Source organism: Fringilla coelebs, assembly GCF_963513975.1.
Source record: "Fringilla coelebs genome assembly, chromosome: 2".
NCBI classification, from domain to species: domain Eukaryota; kingdom Metazoa; phylum Chordata; class Aves; order Passeriformes; family Fringillidae; genus Fringilla; species Fringilla coelebs.
Window position 1 is genome coordinate 35,757,231 of NC_140029.1, and position 21,805 is coordinate 35,779,035.

At 38.2% G+C, this 21,805-nt stretch overlaps 1 protein-coding gene across 1 annotated transcript in view; it reads left to right on the plus strand.

The window, feature by feature from the left end:
• Window positions 1–354: 354 nt before the first annotated feature.
• NALF1 (NALCN channel auxiliary factor 1) overlaps window positions 355–21,805 on the plus strand; it is a gene marked incomplete at both ends in the record, with an annotated part of 432,128 nt that continues 410,677 nt past the window's right edge. Inside the window, one exon of the mRNA XM_084201471.1 lies at window positions 355–1,173. Within this exon, the coding sequence (XP_084057597.1) occupies window positions 355–1,173 (819 nt within the window). The remainder of the gene's footprint in view (window positions 1,174–21,805) is intronic.

Consider the following 21,805-nt stretch of genomic DNA (forward strand, 5'->3'; position numbering starts at 1 on the left):
CTCTCTGCGTTATTGCTCTTATCTTCTCCACGGCACTCCGCGTTGGATGGACTGGGGCTGTTTCGTGTGGTGAGACCAAGGCAGAACCACCGGCGAAAACCAACAATATCTCGGAGGAAGAAAAAGAAGAAAGAAGAAAGAAAGAAAGAAAAAAAAAAAGAGAAAGAAAGAAAAAAAAAGAGGAAGAAAGAGAGAAGGGGGAGAGTGGAAGAGAGAGAGAGGGAGAGCAAGCGAGCGAGAGAAGGGAAGGCAGGCAAGAAAATCCCCCCAATCTTTTAAGTCAATGCATATTGTGGTGACACTGGCAAAGGAGCCCTCACGGTGGAGTCGGCCAGGGCTGTGCGTTCCCAAAATATGACCAGGGGTGCTTGGATGTGTAGTCGGCAGTATGATGACGGCTTAAAAATCTGGTTCGCACCCCGGGAGAACGAGAAACCCTTCACGGATTCAGAGAGGGCTCAGAAATGGCGACTGTCCCTGGCATCGCTCTTGTTTTTCACGGTCCTGCTCTCTGATCACTTGTGGTTCTGCGCCGAAGCCAAATTCACGGGGACCGGAGAGAAGGAGCAGCCGCCGCCCGAGAAGCCGGAGCCCGCGGAGCCGGAGCTGCTGGCGGGCATGGGGGAGCCGGCGCCCCCCGCGCCCCGGCTCCTCGCCCCCCCCTCGCCCTCCCTCCCGCCCTCCCCCGGCAGCAGCGGCGGCGGCAGCCGCGGCAGCCGCACCAACGGCACCGAGCCCCGGCACGGCAAGGCTGCTTTCCTGGGGAACTCCACCGCCAGGCCCCCGGAGACGTGCCCCCCCCCGGGCTCCTCGTCCGGGCAGTGCTTCAGCGTGGGCGACGCGGAGGCGGTGTGCCAGCGGCGAGGGGGGTCGGGGCGGCCGCGGGGCACGGGGCAGAGCCCGGCGCCCGGCTGGGACCTGACGGATTTTTACCTTTCCTTTTGTAATTCCTACACACTTTGGGAGTTGTTCGCCGGGTTGTCCAATCCGGACACTTTGAACTGCAGTCTGGATGTGGTGCTGAAGGGGGAAGGCTCCTGCAGCCAGTGCGTCCAGGCTTACCAGCGCTACGACCAGCACGCTCAGGAGAAATACGAAGAGTTTGAGGTTATGCTCCAGAAATATTTACAGTCGGATGAGTACTCGGTGAAATCGTGTCCTGAGGATTGTAAGGTAGGAGCCCCTGCTGTGTTTCCTGTCCCTGGCCGTCGGGCTGGCGTGCCTCCCTCGGCTGTTGTGGCTGCCGTGGACCCTGTTGTGCCTGTGCTTCGGTCTCTGCCCCTGGCGCCGGCGGCCGCGGTTCTCTCGGTGCAGGCGATGCTGCGGAGGGTATCGGCCGGGATGCCCCCCTTAGCGCATTATTAAAACAGAGGAAGAGAGAGGGGGAAGCTTGAGAAAACGCAAAAAGAAGTGATCCTCGGTCCTCTGGGAGCGTAGCGCTGGATTTCCCCCTCCTCATGAATATGCGATTGGCTCCGGCTCGGCTGCCGGCTTCCAGCGGGCTGGGATGCGACTTGGCGGCAGGCAGCGACAGGGTCTGCATGACAATGAGCGGGGCTCGGAGCGGCGACCGGGGTCGGGGCTGCCCGACGGGGCTGCCCTGGCCGCCGGCCCTCGGTGTGCCGGCGGCCGCGGTGCCCGGGCACGGGCGATCCGTCCCCCGCGGGGCCAGGGGCGCATACCGGAGGCTCCGGGTAGGTTCTGCCGGGCGCTTGGCCCGGGGGTGGCGATGCTGGACGGCGGCAGAGCGGTGCGGCGCCGGGCCTCCTCGGGAGCGGGACAGCGTTTGCAGGCGCTCTGCCAAAATCTGTGGAGCTGGGGAAAGCTGGAGGACGAGAGTGTCTGTTGACGGGCACTGCAGTGGCCCTTGGTTGGGAAGTGATGGTGACAGCGTTTTGATAAGCCGCGGCTGTTTCCTTTGGTGCCACTGGTGACGGCTCAGAGAGATCCAGAGGCTTTTCTTTTGCTTTGCTAGAAGGCAGAGGGTTCCACTTTGGCTCTTGTAGGTGTTGCCTTTTCTGTACTTTTGCACAAGATTAGTTGGCCTATCTCTCAAGACAGGGCAGAAGAAAAGAGTTGTCCTCGGTGCCTAAAATAGCTAACTGCATGCTTTTCCCCCTGTATGAGTACTTGGTAGGAGGTGAATATTTCTGCCCTGAACTGGATTATCTCAACTACTGTAGCACTAACCAGTCTGAACCAAATTCTGCTTTAGCAGTGGAACACAACCATGCACGTGGATCACTGCTCTAAATAGGAGGCCTGGCAGTACCTCTGCGGTCTGTAACTTCAGCAGGGCTTTCTGAAATCATTTAATGGTAACCGCTTATGCCTAAACAATCCCATTCACCAATAACTTAGTATAATTTGCGCATATATTTGCCACAAAAATGGATCCAGAGTCCCTCCAGAAGCTGAAATAACCTGCTGTCTAATTGGATTAAGGTAGGAAAGTTGCTGTATTTATTTTTCTCTCTAAACCTGACAAAAGTAAGGTAAAATCACCAGAAGTGTTGACTCAACTGTTTTTAGATTGCAAACTCTGTGTGTACATTGCATATATGTGTACTCATTGCATATATGCTATGTACTCAGTTACTGATAATGTAAACATATTTTATTTCCAGAGTGAATTGGATAAGTAAAAAAGGATATCCAATGTAAATAGATATCTATTGCTGTAAGGAAATCTCTGTCATTTCAGTAGCTCTATAATTAGAAATTGACCTACTATTCCATGATGCCAAACGATCAGCATTTGCATGCTTGAGGTGATTTTTTGTATCACAGTTTAGTTTGACTGAACTTTACCACAAAGTCCTCAGTTGCTCTCCAGAACATCAGGGTGTAAAAGGTTTTGGAAATGAACAGATCAGCAAATTTATGCTGTTTAACGTTTTCCTCTTCACACACCCAGTGAGGAGAAATACTTTTTTAATGATAGAGAAAAAGTTCTTGACATTAAAAATGATTGTGTGAAACTTTAATGAAATAGACAAATGCCAGTGACCTACATTTCTGCGGTTCTGAATGCCATATGATACTGCTTTATGTTTTGAGAACTTGGCCAACAAATCTGTGTTAAAAATGAAAGATATTTCAGAAGGGGAAAGGGGAAAAAAAAAAAAAACAAACTATGGGTGCAACTTAGTCTGTTTTCCCTTTCTCCAGGGAATCTGGTGGGCAGTGCAGATGCCCACCCAGTGCGGGTGGGGAGCGCAGTGGGGCGAGCCGCGGGGCTGGGCTGGTCTGTGCCGCCCTGAGAGGAGGGCCAGGGGACCGCTGTCCAAGGTTCTGCAAGGCAGCGCGCACATCGCCAGAGGTCAGGGAGCGGAGATGCCGGTCTCTGCCCCCGTGCCCTGATTTGGTGCTTCTGGGTCCCTCTGGAGCCTTTTGATTCGTGTGGATAGTTGCGAGAGCCAAGTAGATGGCCTGTCCCGCGGTCTGATGTGTGTGTTCATGTGCTTGTGCATGGGCTGACCTGGAGAGCGTGGAGGTGACACTTGAAACTCAAATACTTTGTGACTCTTGCAATATTTCGTTTATAAAACTCAGGACTTTTTTTTTGGGGGGGGGGGATGTGTGTGTGTAAGCAAATATTACTTTTTTTGCATGTTGTATATTTAGCTAATTCTTAGGTAAAGCATCAGAATAGACAATAACTTGACATATGTGTGGTTTAGGTACACATTATTTGGTGGGCATCAGTAAAAGCGACCTGCTTTTACTGCCTTTACTCAACAACCATGTATATAAGCCTTGGCTCAATAGAATGAAAGGCTTTTTAACTAGTCTATTTATATTTAAGATGCCTTTAGCATTCTTGGAGGTCAGCTTTGTTCACAGAAAAAGGGATATTTTCATGCAGTTGACCAATTACAGATGATGATAAACACAAATAAAATTTACTCTGAATAACAGTCAAGCATAAACTTGCAATTGAGTGTTGCTTCACCTCAACACCATACACCATCCTCAACTCAGTTCTAACAGTAAAGTGTGAAGATTATGGGGGGTTTCTCAGCAAGTTATGCCTTTCCAGAAAGAAGTCTTGGTGATAACAGATAGAACGTATTACAAATGCCTTTCATGCAAGAGTATAAACCTCAGACTTTGTGTTTTCATTATTTTATCTAAAACCAGAAGAAGATGAACTATACTTTCACAGTATTCTGTCTTCCACTGCAAGTCTCCTGGTCTCTGAAGAATATTTTAAATTAATTGCTTAATATTGCAGAATTTTGTAGACAGGAGTTATTTGACTTACAGTTCACATTTAGCTATTCTATATGGTGAATTTCAGTTTTAATATATGAGTATACTCAGGCTTTTTTGTTTGTTTTTCTTAAGTGTACTGTCCTGTAATTGAGGTCTTACCATCAAACTTTTATTGAGTTGCATTGAGATTTTTAAAATTTTGTAGAAAATGCTGGCAATTTTTAACATTTAGAAAACAACTATTTTTGATGGTATCAATGAATATGCATATGCCTTTTATATTGTTTGTATGTCAGTAGACTTTATGTCTTGTTTAGAAGCTTGGGAGATCAGTGTTGTCTCACAATAAATCTGTCTCCAACTTATTTCTTATAAACTCTTCTTAAAGTCTGATATCTCTATATATTGTTTCCTTGTCTTGATAGTCACACATTAGTAAGGGCTAAACAATAAACATAAGAGAAATATTTGGATTTATTACATATTCAACTAGATGGTGAAACAAATTTCTGTAGCTTTATTGAATCACTAAACTAGCAGAGTAACTGGAAATCTGGATTTACACTTCTGCTTTTCTGTTTGAAATTGAATTCAGATTTTTAAAAAATGCTTATGAAATCTTGTTATTGCCTATTATAAATTTGTGGTTATTTTTGCAGGGATTTGTCTTGGAAATATGTATCATTTCTTGGTTTCCAGAAAATAACTTTTATATGCAGTGTGTCACAGCACAGTGTTCAGACAATTAACAGAAACTGTATTGGTTTGACGTTGGAAGACACAGTTCCTCATTACGACTTGTCATCCTTCTATCGGGGGAAATACTCAAGCTTTTATTCTTAAGGCAGCAGGCAATCGCTCTGTGGAATAGAAGAAAATTCTGGCTACTTCTGATTAAGAACTGGGTCAAATAACTAAGTAGGACATAAAAATGTAAAGATTTTTAATATTTTTCCTTTTTTTTTTTTAAAGGTGGAGCTCACATCTTTGTGATTAAGTGTCAGAGGCCAGGGCTTTCCTGGAAAATGTGTTTATTAGTGTTTGAACCAGTCATCATTTTTGACACAGGTTTCCTTAACCTAGTGCAAGTTGAAAGTGTTTAAAATGTGGGCTTTCTTAGCACTAGTTAAAATATTCAAATCTATAATTCAAGTAAGTGCATTATATTTAAAATAACACTAAAATAATTCATTTTCCCTCATAGAATATCAAAAAGGAAAAATAAAAAGATACCAACTCTTCTTATATCAACATTGCTAAAAAGCAAACTTTGGCTGACATCCTAGGTGCTCAACATGCACACACAGATTTTTGTTTTTCAGGAATTAAATGCCATTTGATAACTTCTGATTTGAGAATTATGGTATTGGTATCAAAAATATGTAATTAAATACCTGAGTAGTACTACTCAGCTGAAAAATGTGTGTCAATAAAGGCTTTCATCACTAAGTGCAGATGGTATAGTTGATAGGAGTATAGGGTCGGTATTTCTCTTACTGAAGAATTATTTTTGATCAAAGAACTGTGCTCAACTACTTTTATTTGAGTAAGAGGGTGATTGGAAGTTATTTAAAACAATTAAAATCACATTTCTTCTTAGATGTTATCTGGAAATATCAAAGCCTATATGAATCATTACTTTCCTAAGAACTTTTTCCTAAACAGCATATGTAGTCTAATTAGGTTTTGATTTAAAATCTCTGTTAAGCTGGCAAAAAAGAGCAGATGAGAAATACCAACCCAAAAGCTCAAATGATAAAAGAACCCTTCAGTTACAAGAGATCACATAGAGCAGCATCTGCCACAAAGTCAGATCTTTCAGTTGCACATCTTAATCACATATTTATACAAGGATAGTTCTACGACAGAGTGATATCTAAACTAAGTCAGAAGAAACCCATACAAATTAAACCTTGAAGATCTGTGCTTGCGGTCCAATACAAACAAGAAAAATCCCCACATTAATTACTGAACTAGTGCCTTTTCTGAATCTCTTGAAATACAATTATTCTTTTAAAGTTCTTTTTAAAAAAATGAATACTATGTTGTACTTAAAAAAATACACAATGCTTAAATGCTTACACTTTTTAAAACTTTGGTATAAAACGCTGTGAAACTACTGTGATTGTGCAAATTGATGTTTGCACAGTTTTATGTTCAATTTGTTCAGGCAATTTTTTTAAAAAGTAAATGTTGAATTATTTTTCAAAACTAAGTTAAGAAAAATATGTGGATGAATTTAGTATAACTCTTCTTTTGGTATTTGTATAATACAAGAAGCAACACGGACTATGTGCTAAGGGATTTGTATTTTGGCCTAGAATCCTGGTACAGCAGTCAGTCTGAGTCTCCTATTTTGAGCTAGATGAATGGTACTGCACTCAGGGAAGGCTATGCACATGCTTGTGGTCATTCAATTGCTTAAATGCTTTACTGGATCCAGGTCAGATTTCTTCACTCCTAAAAGAGAAATTCCCCAGGGTGTTCTTTCCAGAAGTGCATTAACCCCACACAACTTTTAAAAGTTTGCATCTAGTTTATCATCAAGATGCTCATCCTATTCATAGTTTCAATGGGTACAGAATTCCTGATTTAGGAAAAAAAAGGACTGCAGATTACCAGCACAGAGTAGTTGAAGTGGATTCCACTCTAATCCAGTAACCACCATTTAATGTTTCAGGGTATTAATGTCACATAGTTTGGGACCTCATGGCTCTGCCCTCAATTTCAGTTTGTTCACTTGTTCTCTTTACCTCAAGCAGTGTGCTTCACATGCACCTTGCACAGACTGTGAAAACCTTGCTTCTTCATTTCAGGTTCTTCTGGGAAAGGTAATCAAAATGCAAATTATAGTTCTATCACTTATCCTGCCTAAAAATCACTTGGTCTATAGTCATTTATAACTTCAGTCTTGCACTAAGATCCATAATGTATTTAGATCTCTGAATTGCCTGAAAGGGAAAAAATAACTTAGAAGCTGAATTCTAAATAATACTTTTTGATAAATGTCAGTCATAACACCCCAGAAGATAGAAAAATAAAGTAATCCATATGACAAAAAGAAAAAAAAAGCTAGATATCCATTATGGATATTCACAAAAAATGTAAAAGTTTAGATTCTCTTTGTAGTCAGTGGAGATACATAGGTAATTCTAGAGTCTAAGTCAGTTCACAACGAAGTGGATATCTAAAATAGGTCAGATGGATTATGCCCTGAAACACTTATTTTATGTCTGTTGTCTCTAAAGAGGACATAGTGTCATTTTATATCAGATACAAACACTCCCACCCACTGTTGACTTCAAAAGTCAGATTAGATGAATTCTAACAAAGTGATTTTAGTACAAAAATTAAATTTGGATGAAATTGTGTTCATATGCAAAATTAACTCTGAAAAAGTTTGTAAAGTCCTGTTACTTGTGTTGTCCTACACAAACCTAGTGAAATCACAATTCTATTTCACTAGAATATCTATATTCTGTTGCTGAAGAATCTGTGAGCCATGTAATCTGCTTCTTAGGTATGAGACTGGGAAAGAGCCTTCTATGACATAACTGCATTTTCATCAATTTTTTTTGAGAGAGAAGACCAAAATCTTCTACATATGGCTTTTCCAGTTATTATTTCTGTTGAGAAACTAGACAATAACAATTGCAGGTCATCTTCTTAATAGACATTTTTGCAGGTAGATCTGGTAGACATTATTTCTTTTATTCTCCCTTCTCTCTTTACAAGAAAGGTGTATTGTTTGTGGAGTGGAGTTTCTATGCATGAGAATTTCTTCCCTTGGTCCAAATCAGAGGAAACTCCCAAGACTATTGAAACTCCCTCAATTAGGAAACACTCTTATGCCACTTTGCTACAGTAAGCATACTGTACTTTTCTAAGTACTTTTCACTGTACTTTTCTCTTGTCAGAACTGTAGAGCAAACATCTCCAAGTGAGAATGTCTGTGATTTCCTTTACAACATCAATCAGTTAGATGAATACAAATGTAGTGAGGCACTAGAGACATATTCTGGCTTGTAGAGAGATATGATTAATTTGGAGATATGTTAAAAAAATAAAGACAGAATAAAGACCAGATTTCTTTTGGGATTTGTGAATTGACCTTGTATGCAAACAGGGTAGGTATATGAAATATGTGAATTTCTCCTTTACAACATGCACACTGAAGAGCTGTATCCAACTAGCTCCCAGTCCATAATGACAAAAAGGATAGGGCATGATGTAAGGGGCTCTGAAGTGAAGCTGATCAATGGTTGATACTCTCCCCCCTTCATCTCATCTTGTCTCCTCTCCTTCAGAAAAACTGATAGATGTGTTTGAAAGCTGTGTTTGATATAGTATTGTCCTCAAGCCTGTATGGAACAATCTGGTATGACCCTTTGAAGCACTGATTGAATGCAACAAAGTTGTTGGGATGAATGGTGATGATAAATGCTGCAGTGACAAACTTCAGCAGTTATATATTAATATTTTGGTCCTTTGAAGTGTCTATGAGAGCCCGATGGAAATGTTCACCTTTAATATCTATTGATTCTGAGAGCTGATTCAGATGCTTCATCTTTACAAGAATACCTCATGATTAAAAAAACCAGTAAAGATCATCTGAAGTTACAAGCAAACAATATGTTTCAGTCAAGGTTTTTAGAAGTTCTCAGTAGCTTGGAAGGCATTGTGGATGTTTTAAATTACTTCAGCAAAATTAGAAGGAAATGGTACCAGACATATAACAAATAAAAACAAAGTGTCCAAATTTTCATTTTTGGTATATGATATTGGCATATTAATTATTTTTAAAAATGTTGTGATTTAGGTAATTTCATTATTAAGGCATTATGTTTTCAAATATATCCATTATAAAATTTTTAAAAGGGAGAAAAAGAAAGAAATTGTATTATGTTTGCATTTTGGAATGTGCAATGTGTTGCAGCTTTTAGGAGATATTTTCCATGGAGGAAGTATGATATCTAGAGTGCTTTTTAAATACATGTTTAATTCTTGTTGATCCTCTGCATGTTAGATTAGATGTTGCCTTCAATTTGCCTGAACACTTATGTAAATGGTATCTTGGGCCTGTCAACAGACTTCAGCTCTGTTAAGCATCATAATGACCTATCTTTATTACATTTTGAAGCATTAGCAGTCCAGAATCAGAGGGAATTCTTTATTAAGCAGATGGGAAAAAGATTAGATACTTTGAAAAAATATTTTTCTCATTTTATTAATTCTTTTAGGAAAATAAGAGTTTCCAGAGTTCACTGATTGCTGATTTGCTAATCATTGCTCTACATTGGTTAGATTGCTTTCTATATCTAGAGGGTTACACTTAAAAGTTCTTTCAAAAAAAAATGTTGTATGAGATTCATTTATTTATATATAAATCCTTGAATTTCAAGGATGACCTTGAGCAACTTGTAAATACTTTAAAATCTATATTAAGTTAATTACATATCTCAGAGACTTCTGTGTGTAGTAATAGACGATTAAATGCTAGATGATAAACAGAAGAATTTATTAATGTAAACTTATTTTTCATGATGAGCAGTATACCAGATGGAAAAGCTTTTGCTAGTGTGGAAAGTATATTCTTAACTCATATCAGTTGATTTGTTGTCTTCATGCGTCAAGGAAATATAATATTTTACTAGTATAACTTCATTTAGAGGGGTGTTTTTTCACTGGTAAAGTTACATTTTCAAAAGCACTAAAATCATCTCTGCTGAGACAAATTTTTGTATTTGTATACACACATACTGGATTAAAAAAACAGATGTTCTTCAAAATAAAACCCAGCTTGTAAAACAACAACTAAATGGCAAATGAAAAGTCCAATTTGCTTTTAGGCTTTTTATATAGAGAATAAATAAAGCAAGTATATATATTTGAAAATGTTCCCACAAAAATTACATGCGAATTTTGTATGAATACTCTTAACATTGCCTTCATCTATATTTGTTGAAACTGGATTTTTGTATAGAAGGGCTTTAGGATAATGGAGACATACTTCACAGCTGGAAGTAAAAATTCCTGCGACTTGAACTACTTGCAACTTACTGTGCAACTGGCCATGGTGTTGTCTGGTATAGCACATCATCCTTCAAATGTAAATTATTTTTAAAATATAAGAGAAATATAAGTTCCAGCATATATTATCAAAACAACAGCAATAAAATTATGTATGTAAATTGTAATCTTTATAATTAAAACATCTACAAGAAATCCCAAATCCATGCTTTGGTAAGATTAAAATCTCTGAAGAGATTAAAGAGAAGTATTAGTGTAATATCTTTTTAGAATACTGATTGTTAGTAAAGTCCTTCAGCAAGTTTCTGGTGGTTTCCCAGTGGGATGTGTCTGTACTAATTCTAGCCCTGTTAAAGCCAGGAAATCAGTGTAATCAATGGAAAAAGATCCATGTCATCAGAACCTCATTTACTGGCCTTTTTTATTATTTACTAAAGAATTCCAAATGCATCTATTTTAGGATACTGCAAATTTTATACCTCTAGAGGTATAAACCCATCCTTTAATATTTTTCCTTTCATACTATGTTGAAGCTGTAAGTATTATGGTAGTGCTTTAATGAGAGACTGGGTGTATTGCAAGCAAGGTTTTCTTTTTGCAGAAGGGAGCAAGTATGGGAATCTCACAGCATCCTGTGAGTGGGGATGCCCCAGCACGTGCTGCCTGCCTGGAACTTAGAAGCTCTGCCCTGGAGCAGGGCCAGGGCTGAGGATATATGAGGATTAGATTCCACTGGCTTGAGGTTCTGCACTTAAAAAGGGAAGCAAGTCAAAAACATAGCCAAGGTCCCCTGGGATGACTTTTAAAATTCTTCATGCATCCAGAGATGAGAGATGTTCATTTCCAGTCCTGTTCTGCTCTGGAGTTAAAGTCTTGATGTAATATTTCTACAGAGAACCTGACAGAACTTGGACCAGTATTTTGAAGGAGTTTCTGAATAAGGTACATTTGAAATATTACCCAAATTATATTGAAAACAGAAACAAGTTCTGTGTTTTTACTGTTTTTTTTTTCATTTATGCTTTATGATGTAACAATCCTTGGGGAAATGATCCCCATTATAAGCTGAGTTTAGCTAACAAGATATAGTATAGCACTGGAGTTCAGGAAATGAGGCTTCCTGTTTTATATTTCAATTCAGTTAGAAGTGCATTATGGTTTATTTTGTCTCTATTCAAATCTCATAATTGTTATAGCTGAACCTTATAAATGCACATTTTTTGTTGCAACCTCACTATGAATTTAATGAAATTAAATCATTGATGTGACAACAGCTTTTTAAAATCTAGGTACTGAGATTAATTCCTGGGACCAGAGCAGAGAAAATGTACTGCAAGCCAATCTCTGTATGACAGATATGAATTTAAAATATTATTTTATTTTCATTTGTAAGTATAGGCCAATTTTCTTTAGTCAGCAATCCACAACAACATAAACCAGGACTAACTCCATTGAAATAAATGGCTTTACTCGAATGTAATGCTGTTTTGGGAGGAGGAACATGATACGTTTAAAACTCAAATATATGAATTCAGAAGGACAGTTTGACTCAGACAGATTTGTTTTACACACCTTGCTACAAAAACAATATTCAGACTGCTTTAAATGCTCATTTTCCTGTCTTTGACTGACATTACTAATTTGTTATTGTTGTTGGATTGATGGTTTTTTTCCCTTTGTTGTTGTACTTGGTCTTGATTGTGTTCTGTTATTCTATTGATTTTTCAGGCACTGCTGTAGAAAAATATTATGAGCTTAAGTTGTTCAGCTATCCAGGGAGAGGAAAACCTTGAAGAAAACAAAGCAAAATTATTTGCCTCTTCCAGCCAAGGCTGTAGGTCATCCACCAGGGTTAAAAGGAGAGATGATGATCAGTAGTATTAATAGTTTAAATCCAGAGAGGGTGCTTTGATTGGTGCAAAGACAATCTGTATTTATGCTGGCATAAACATGGCTAAAAATTTAAGTGTAGAATTGATCAGGTAATAGAAGTTTTGCTCTGTGGTACACTTCAACACTCATAAAAAAGGTAGCAATTTTAACAATGACATCCTAAATAAAAATTACACTTAAAGGAAGTGGAACAAGGAAATGATTGATATAGGATTAAGCATTCTAGAAAGGCTAGGACAGTTCTGCAGTGATCCTGTGGAAATCTGAAAAGTGAGGACTTATGGAAAATGAAGAAGTACAGGAAAATGCAGCAATTGTTTCTAAATTATCTTCTTCTTTTTTTTAGGATTTGTTTGTTTTCTGTGTGGAAGCATAAGTTACTTAGGGTATTTTCTTTCTTTCATCAATACTTCAGAAAGGTTCAGTAGTAAAAGTAGAATACAAATGCATCTGTTGTTGGGATGCCCACTAACCTTGTCTTATACTGGTCTTCACAACACATTTGTAGAGACCCTTTGTGGAATATTTTAGATTATTTTTGTTTCTGTGTCTCTATTTGCACATTACCACAAAGTTAATTGTTCAGCTTATATGTGGGGTTTTTTTAAGACCAGCATATTTTGATCACCGTGATTATCTGGGAGATCAGGTTTTTATTACTGCTGTATAATGTGATTTATATATTTTTCCTGAAATATTTTAAAGGGCAGAATGATGTTAGCTTGTGCAATATAAGCATGAATTACGGTGACTTCCCAAATAATTCTTTAAAAGTTTTTTTTTAGTTTCTGGCATTTTGTTTCTTAATTGCTACAATAACAGTCGTCTTTAAATTGTGGTATGAAAGTAAATATTTACAGAACCTTTTTTTGGGTTTTGTGTTTAATAGTTTTTAATATAGGTCTGTTTTGAAGAAAGCCAGTAGAAGTTCGGGGTGGTAGAGATCTTTTTCTTCTTTTATTGTTGTTTAGATCTGCAGGAGGAGGAGATATGTTTTGCAGCTTGCAGAAAATATTTGCGTCTCAGAGTTTTACCAAAATCTTAACTGGTAGTGAAGATCAGTAGTTCATATGAAGGAATGTAATAGCTGTGAATATCAGTAGTTTTTGTTTTTTTTTTGGGGGGGGGTTGTTCCTCTAAAGTTGTACCCCTGTACTCCTGAGTACAGGGTAAAGTATATATGAATAGAGAGACCTGAAACCCTTCAGAGGCCTTTTTTTCCCCTTCAAGTGAAGCACTTGCAGGGAACTCAACTATTACAGTAATTCAGCAGTGCAGAAGGCCATAGCATGCAGGGGCACTATGAGATGAAACTGTGATATTGCTCAAAGGGCTGGTCCTGCTTCACACTTTGTTCCTGACTTTGTGTCTTAATAGAGTTAAAAGGCAAGTTTATTTCTTACAGAGTCTGTAAGGAATCACAAGAGCCTGAGCTGAGTACAGGCAGCTGCCCTCAGGCTGTCTCCATAAGCATTTCAGTTCAGGTCTGAGGTGTGCTTTGGAAAGTTCCCACTCACTCCCACTGCCTCTCTTACTGTCCCTTGGCTCACCACACAGGCTGGATTGCTGCCTGCTGAAAGCAAAGGCATGCTTTGTGCCCTAGAAGTGTCCCCACAATGAGCTGCAGGCACTAAGGGATGTGCAGTCCCTTAAAGGGTCTAGGGCTAGCCCAAAGTAAAACCAACAAAACACACATAATATGGGTACCAGGCTCTTGGCACAATCTCCATTTACAGAGTGTCTCTACAGTGACACATGCCCTGTTAATACTCATTTAGCTATAGTTAAAGAAGCTGAAATTCAACCTGGAGATAGTTCTCAAAGCATCTCAGCAATTTCTTTAGGACTGCAGCTCAAGGCCCTGAGCCAAATTGCTGAAATGATTCACTGCACCTGGCTCTAGATAATCATGGCAGTAGTGATCATGTATTATCCCTTTTTATTGTTTTTTCTTTTATCTTCTGTTGGCATGCCTATGAAGGTGATGCAGATTTTTGCTCTGTGCTTTCCCTAAATCTGCCAAGCCTCTGTGCAGCAGAACCACTGCAGCTCTGCTGCATTTTGGGTCTGCCTCTGTCCTCACCGTGGATTTCACAGCACCTTCCCAACACACAGACATAAGGCTGAAACAGAGCCTTGCTTCGTTGTGGCAATTCTAGAGTCTTTAGTTTCAAAACGGTGCAAAAATATCCAAATAATCATGAAAAGGAAAAAATTTTGTGAGGGAAATTGGCAGCAGTGAAACTAGTCTGTCCAGTCTTCATTTAATACTGCTCTCATTATGTTTTAATGTATTTTCTTGTTTCCTGCTAAAATTAAAAAAAAGACTATGATGCAGTGTTCAGGCTAGAATTTAGGTAGCTGCTGAACTAACAATTTGTTATGCAGGAAAGCCTAAGTAGCTGATTTTCTTTTTTAATTATTTCAGTTTCTATATACATGTGAAGACTTAAATTTTCTTTGGCTTTCTTCAGCATACAAGACAAAGGTGTGTCTGTGTTATGGATTGATATTATTTTTCTTCACAGAGTAAACTTTTATTCTTTGAATGATTAGAAAGCACTGTGCAGTTCATAAGAATATAGAACATTGGAAGAATATTTCTCTGCTGATAAAATATTTGCTCCTAGTATACAGGGAACTACTACCTTTCTAGTTTTTATTATTTATGTATTTTTATTGCAATATGTCCAGTAATCACAGGTCATTGCTCTTGAACCCTGACAATTCATGCCATGTATTGATTTTGTTTTAAGTAAATTTAATGGACTTGTAGGAAGAAAATTAGTTCTTCCAGAGGTCATATTCTAATAGTAACAATGTTCCTGATGATCTGGGGTTTTCTTTAATGTTTTTAGCCTCTGGTAGCTATCAGGAAGCCTTCTTACCTTTTCCTCAAGCTTGAAACCTGAGTAGGGATAAAAGGAGGCGAGAAAAGTGATATACTGACCTAGCAAAAGTGGATGAAGAAATAATTGGCTGAAGTAGTATCAGTGTGTGTGATTGACCAAAACATGAGGAGAATATGTGTGAGGTGATCAGCACTTTCTGCACCACCAGGTGTTACTGACCTGACCAGGAACTGCAAGGGAGACCCTGCAGCAGAGACAAGACATTGCCCAGCCAGCAGGAAAAGCAGTCAGAGTGGCAGACAGACAAAACTGCAGATGTTTAGCTAAGGTCAACATAAGAGTAGACAGAAAATATATTCACATAAGACTTCAGTCAAATGTATCTCAGGTTATGCTCACGTTGCTTTACCCTGAAGCCTGAAGGAGCTGATACTGAAGAATGACAAAACTGAAAAGACTGTGTTTTTTGGCAAGCAGGCTGTAGGAACTGACATACCACACTGCTCAGTGATCTGCTTGGAAGGTAAAATGAATTTTACACCAGACCAGAAAACTGTTTGTTAGTTTGCAAAGTTTCTTCTCAATTCATATTAGGCAGTAGTCAATTTATCATGCTTATGATTCAATAAAATACTTTTCCATGTTCTTTTCTGTTAATATATTTTCATAAGTGAAGGGATATCTTACTTTTAGAGGTAAATTTCACTTTCAAAGGTACTTAGAATAGTGTTCAAAATCATTATTTTCTCTAAATGTGTAGCAATTGCAGCAAAAATTCATCAAAATCTCGTTCTTGTTGTTGCATGTGTTAAGTCTCTTGGTTCTTTTTAATAATTGACTAAAAATTTCTGTTCCTATAGTTTTTACAGACTTTTTGTGTAGCTGCTCTATTTTTTAATATATATATCTAGGGGCAAACTATTAGATTGAAGTGGAGATTAGGGTAGAAGGAGATGCTTATATTTATAAGAATTATATTAAAGGGGTAGAGCTAAACCAGTAATCAAACCCAGGAAATTATAACTTTGAGTATATTGAAATATTAGTGGGATATGTTGCCTATTTTCTCCTTTCACATACAGTTTTTGAGCTGTATTAATGGCTACTGACTGATGGATTACAGTACAGTTTCTTTTTTGACAGAGAAGGATTTTATTTTTATATTGTCCATATAAATGAGAATGTCTGTACATCTGCTGCAATACAAGACTTTCCTACATCTCTAACACATTACAATGTAGGTGTTACCTGTGATTCTTGGCAAAAAGGATGCATGTATCAAGTGTTCATTCATTAAGATTTTGCTATTAGCTAAAGCTGCCTCTGGTAGACACTATTTCACACATTACTATTGCTTTAATTATCTAAAGAAACACTGGTACAGGCCACACCTCCTGGTTTGATGCCACCAGGATTGTCCTGAAGACATTTCCAACTTGTGCCCATCAGTGGCAAAGATGACTACTGAAAACATCTTTTAGGATTTTAGCTGTCCTTTTCCCTTTATTGTCCATCACTACCCAGCCTTTTCTCTTTAGTGTCCATCACCACCCAGATTTTTCTCTTTCTCTTTCCTCCCTCCTTGAGCTATCTACCAAACCAACCTCCTGATAAGTTTGGCTGTGGGTCTTTGATGTGGTAATATTCTGTACTAAGGAGGAAAACTTTCTGAAAGGGGGAATAAAATATGAGTATCCATGACTGAAGACCTGCAGCTGAAGAGAGTGGTTTATGATGTACAGAAGCTGGGATAAGAATAAGCTGTGTGCCCACGAAATAGAAGATGATAACTGCAGAGGTGCCTGGATTTTTCATTAATTGTTTGTGTTGGTTTGATTCTGGCTTGTACTGAACAGAGTTCTGTGAGGAACATTTATGTATAAATCCACAGAAAAACCAAAGTCCTTCATTAAAATGGTGTTACATTTCAATTTCACAACATCAAATGAGGAGTTCTATATCTTTGATTTAAATAATAATGAAAAACAATTCTCTGTTTTAAATATGCTATTTTCAGTTTTGCTGAATTCTTTATTTGTCTTATGAAGAGAGTTAAGTAATGATATAATTTACTTAATTTATGATCTAAATTTACTTACTCATTATATCTTTTTTTTACCTTGTAATTTAAAGGCGCCAGGCTTCACCCCTAAAAAAATAAATCTCAGCCTTTGTAGCCTTTCTGCCAGTACTCGTCCCTTTTTCTTCTCTTTCTCAACAATATTGTAATTAGCGCCAGAGAAGTATTTTCATTGATCTGTGCCTATCAAGAGGGTCTTCCCCTGCCTTTAGTGGTCATACTGGGTTTTTAATTCTAGATGAAGTATTTCATATGGTTCTTTTCCCTGTACTTCTATCAGGCTTGGCAGTGCTGCATTCCATCTGCCATTGTTTCCCCTTCCACTGAGCTCTTTTAAACAACCTAAAAGCTCCTTGGCCTGTTTTGGCCTTAATTAATCAAAGACTTGTTGTGTCCATTGTAAGAATTTCCATCTTATTGTTAGTCTGATTTCTGGATGATTAATAAATAGATTAAACACTTTCATCCTTTGTAAAGAACCTGAGGGCACCCGCCTGTTAACCTTTAGCCACACGGAGCAGTGACCACTAATAAATGCATTCTGCTTCTGTGTTCTCCTTTTTGTAGTTGATTTCTAGTCAATGACAATGCTTTACTTCTCATCCTGTGATTACTTAGTTTCTCTAATAGCCTATTGTGGGAAGCATTCTCAAAGGCTTTTTGGAAGTCCAAAAACTTGTATTTGCCTGTTCTTTCTTATCTGCTGTTTATTAAGATGCCAAAAGAATACTAATAGGTTAAAGATATATACAGGGCACTACGACTTCTAACTTTGATCCACATACTTAACATTTTTTCTTTTAAATGGCTCCTCAATTATTTCTGCAGTAATATGTGTGTGTGAAGCAGAATTCTTTCTCAGTTTCCCTCAGGAGTTACATGAAGATCACTGCTGTCCTGTGTAGTTCAGTATACTATACAAACTGATTTCAATGGGAAACTGCATAATTGTGGAGTTCTTTTGTTTAGTCTTGAATTGCTTTGGGAGTCTTGAATAAACAGTATCCAATTCTTGAGATACATCAATCTTTTATTTATTGATCCATTCCAACAATTCCTCTTATGATACTTCAATCATCAAATGTTCCTTTCCTTTATTTGGAAACTCTGGTATATCCTCGGCGCCATGAGTCAAAAAAGAGATGTAAAAAATTATATCCTTTCTCTTCTATATCCTTATCTTGTTTGTTTTCCCCTTTAACTTATTGGAAGGGGAGTCATGGTCTCTCTTGGTCATATTTTTTGTACCTAATTGCTACATATATTCTCATTTAACCGTCCCACTTCCCTCTTCAGATGTACCTGTCATTGTTTATGCATCTTATACACCACAGGCACTTTGTGCCAGGTGCACTGGAAAATCCACTACTCTTGCACTCCCAAAAGTAACTTGAAGCTTCTGTGTTCAAAGATCTGATTGGTTTGAAGTGTAATTTATCTATTTTATTTTTATTTTTAGCTCTGGAACCCTTGGGAAGGGAGAGCAACATGTTCTCCTCAAAGATGGGTGCAGAATTGGAGCCATGTGTGCTGGGTCATGCAATGGCGTCATAGCTGGAAAGGGAATAACAAGGTAAACTTACATTCTGATGAGAAATCTAGGACAAAAAAGAATCCTGGGAATTCTTACTGATACACTGTTTCTAAGTACTTGTTTTCCAAATCTTTCCTGCTGTATGTGCTGCAGCATCTATGCACACACATGCCTCATTTTCTCAGGTGCTGCTTTATAAAACCATTGTAATATGCATGGGTTCTGTACCCCATTCATTCAGAGTAACAAGCAGGTTTGGGTTTTTTTAAAAACTCTCTCCTCCAAAAACCCAGCAAGCTTGGGGATGCCATGCTCCACTATTTGAATAATTGCCTGGTAGCTGGAGAACTCAGTTAAGAGGTAGAGAATTTGCTGGTGTTATGTTCGGTGTCCTCCACAGCTTGAAGATATTCAAAGGCACTTGAACATAGTGAAGCAGTGGGAATAACATTAAGGGGTAGCTAAAAGGCTTAAGATGAGAAATATGTAGTAATAACTTTCTCTGCCTTCACAACTATTTGGTTTTTTTCTATGTATTTAGAGATTTCCAACTCGATTTTGCTGAGAACATTACTATGACTAGTAATAATAATAATAATTCTAAAAGTATTTTGATAAAAAAAAACTCCAGCCACATCTGCTGAATTATTTTGGATCATATATGTCTTGACATTGCTTTCAGCTCATATAGAACTCTGATGCTGAACGATCCCCTCCTCCTTTGAGGAACGAAAGGTGCTTTTATGTCACAGAGAATGTGGAGTAACTGTTCCAACTCTCCTGCCTACCACATTAATGATTTTGGACTGAGGACAGAGCAATAGGGGAACAGCTAGCCTGTTTGAATCCATTCCCACATGAGTATATCTACATCAATATATGCCCTCCAGGGAACGTTTTAAACCATTAAAAGCTACAAGGTTTGAAACTTTACCAAAGCTGTATATATGCAGCAAAAGACCCAGAGGAACTTTTGCCTCAATAATAGCTTCTTCTGGGTCTTCCAGCATACACCAGGGCATATTACAAACATCAAAATATGCTCAGTGGATACAGGCTGCATTTCAGCTCCTCCAGGGATGTTTTACAGTGATGGGAATAGAATGCCTTCTCTGTTCTACTCTCATAAGCATTCAAGCAGGAATTACTTCGGAAGACAGTCTCAGAAAACAGTGTCTAAAAGATATTAAAAGGAAAGACCTGGCTTTCAGAGATGCTAAGCACTCACATGCTGAGTTAGGACACAAATTAGGATCTAATTTCTATCCCATGGAAAAAGTTAACACAGGAAGAAATGCTTTTCAACGAAACTAACATAGTTTAATGTACTTGGTAGGAAAAAATGCAGTTCTTTTTGAGTATGAAATATTTTTTTTCAGATTTTTTTATGTTTTCCAGTGATCATTCTAGATACTTCTGTAAAATCTTCCTACAGCTGCAATAAAGTATAAAATATTCCATCATATCATTAAAATGTATTTTGTTGTGGAGGTTACTAAGCATACAACAGAAACAGTGAAGATAGTCTATCAGAAAATTATTTTTTTCACTACAAGTGGTTTATCTAGAGAAGTTGCTGATGCAGTAGCCAAGTGCAATGCTTATGTCTCTTTACGTGAAGAAGGACATGCTCTCTATAGACTGCCAGGAGGTGAGTTTTCCAGATGGAAGAAGAGAATTTCAGACAGTGTGGTGTGCAGATCTCTTTAACATATACCTGAGCTGCTTAGCTGACTTAGTACTAGGGATTTTGTGCTTGTAAACAACTCACTTCAAGTTGACATCATGTCAGGTTTTGCATTCTATTTGGATGTGATCAGTCGTACATGCAGGGGCAAAGGATTTTGTGATAAAGTATTTCTGCTTTCTTTTTAGCTAGAAAAAGACAATTGATGGGCAGCTGAAAAGGTATTATAATAAAAAAAAATTTGATTTGCTCTCCTAGTTAAGCAGCATATTAAAAGAAGTTCTGCACTTACTATGTAAAATTGTGACAATAGAAAACTGTTTGGAGAAATCATTCCTTATGCATTACTTTTCAAAGATTTACTGAAGGTCAGAATCTTTATCACACAGTTTGTGAACAGGTTAAATATTGTATTCTTCCTTTCTGTAATAATAGTACTTAAAAAAATTACCATTTACCTAGGTGGGCTTTTTCACAAATGTTTTCGAAAAGACTGTCATAGACAAGGTGAGCTCAAATATTTTAGGTAATATTTCCGTCAAGAGTAGTCTCCCAAAAAAGCTGGTTTTTTCTTCTTCTAATAGTCACCTCCCTGAGAACTGACTGCTTGCCAGAACTAGTCTCCTCTTGCAGAAGCTCACCATTCAAAGAGTGAAAGAGCACACTTACCATCTTTATCGAGTGGAGGCACTTTCCATACTGCAGCCTTTTGAGACAGGTGCAGCACTAGCTGCTTCCTTGTAGATGACATTCCATGGACATTGCATTTCAGGTGAGACCCACTGAATACTCTGGGCCACGTTCATGTAGCACTTTATGAAAGGAAAGCAGACTGGCTTAAAAGAATCCCTTGTGGTTTCCCACCATAAAACGGGATATGTTTTGCTCTGTCTGGCCTGGCTGTAAGATGTTTCCGTGTACAAGATGTTCCCATGTGCTGGTAATCACTCGCAGTTGACTCAGTTCCTTGAGATCATCAGCAAGAAAAAGCAACAGTAACTCATGGTTTTGCTTGTGGCTGGCATTAAGATCAAGCTAAAATAGACATTTTCAATGAGCATTAGGGAAAAGGGTTAACTACCTTTTTGAGCAGAATAAGTGTTCTCTCTACACAGCACCTAAGATTTTTTTTTCCACTAAATCAAGAAAATTAGCATTAAAAGCATAATTAATGAGCTCCCTGTGTCCAAAAGGAAACTGGGGAATAGCTGTTTTGGAAAAATACCTACACTTTTTGTTGTTGTTGTTGTTGTTGTTGGTTTTTGTTTGTTTGGTTTTTTTTAATAGACAGAAGATTATATATTTTCATGCACATTTTAACTTTTAAAATGTAGAATGCACTTGAGGACAATAAAACTGAGTCTGGATTAAGAATCTGCATCAAGGTACATTAAAATAACAATGTTAAAAACATCTCAAATAATTTTGAAGTGGAAACTTGACCGGCTATTACAAAAAGTTCAGACTGACTACCATGTGATGCTTTCTGTCTGTAATATCTGTAATACTAT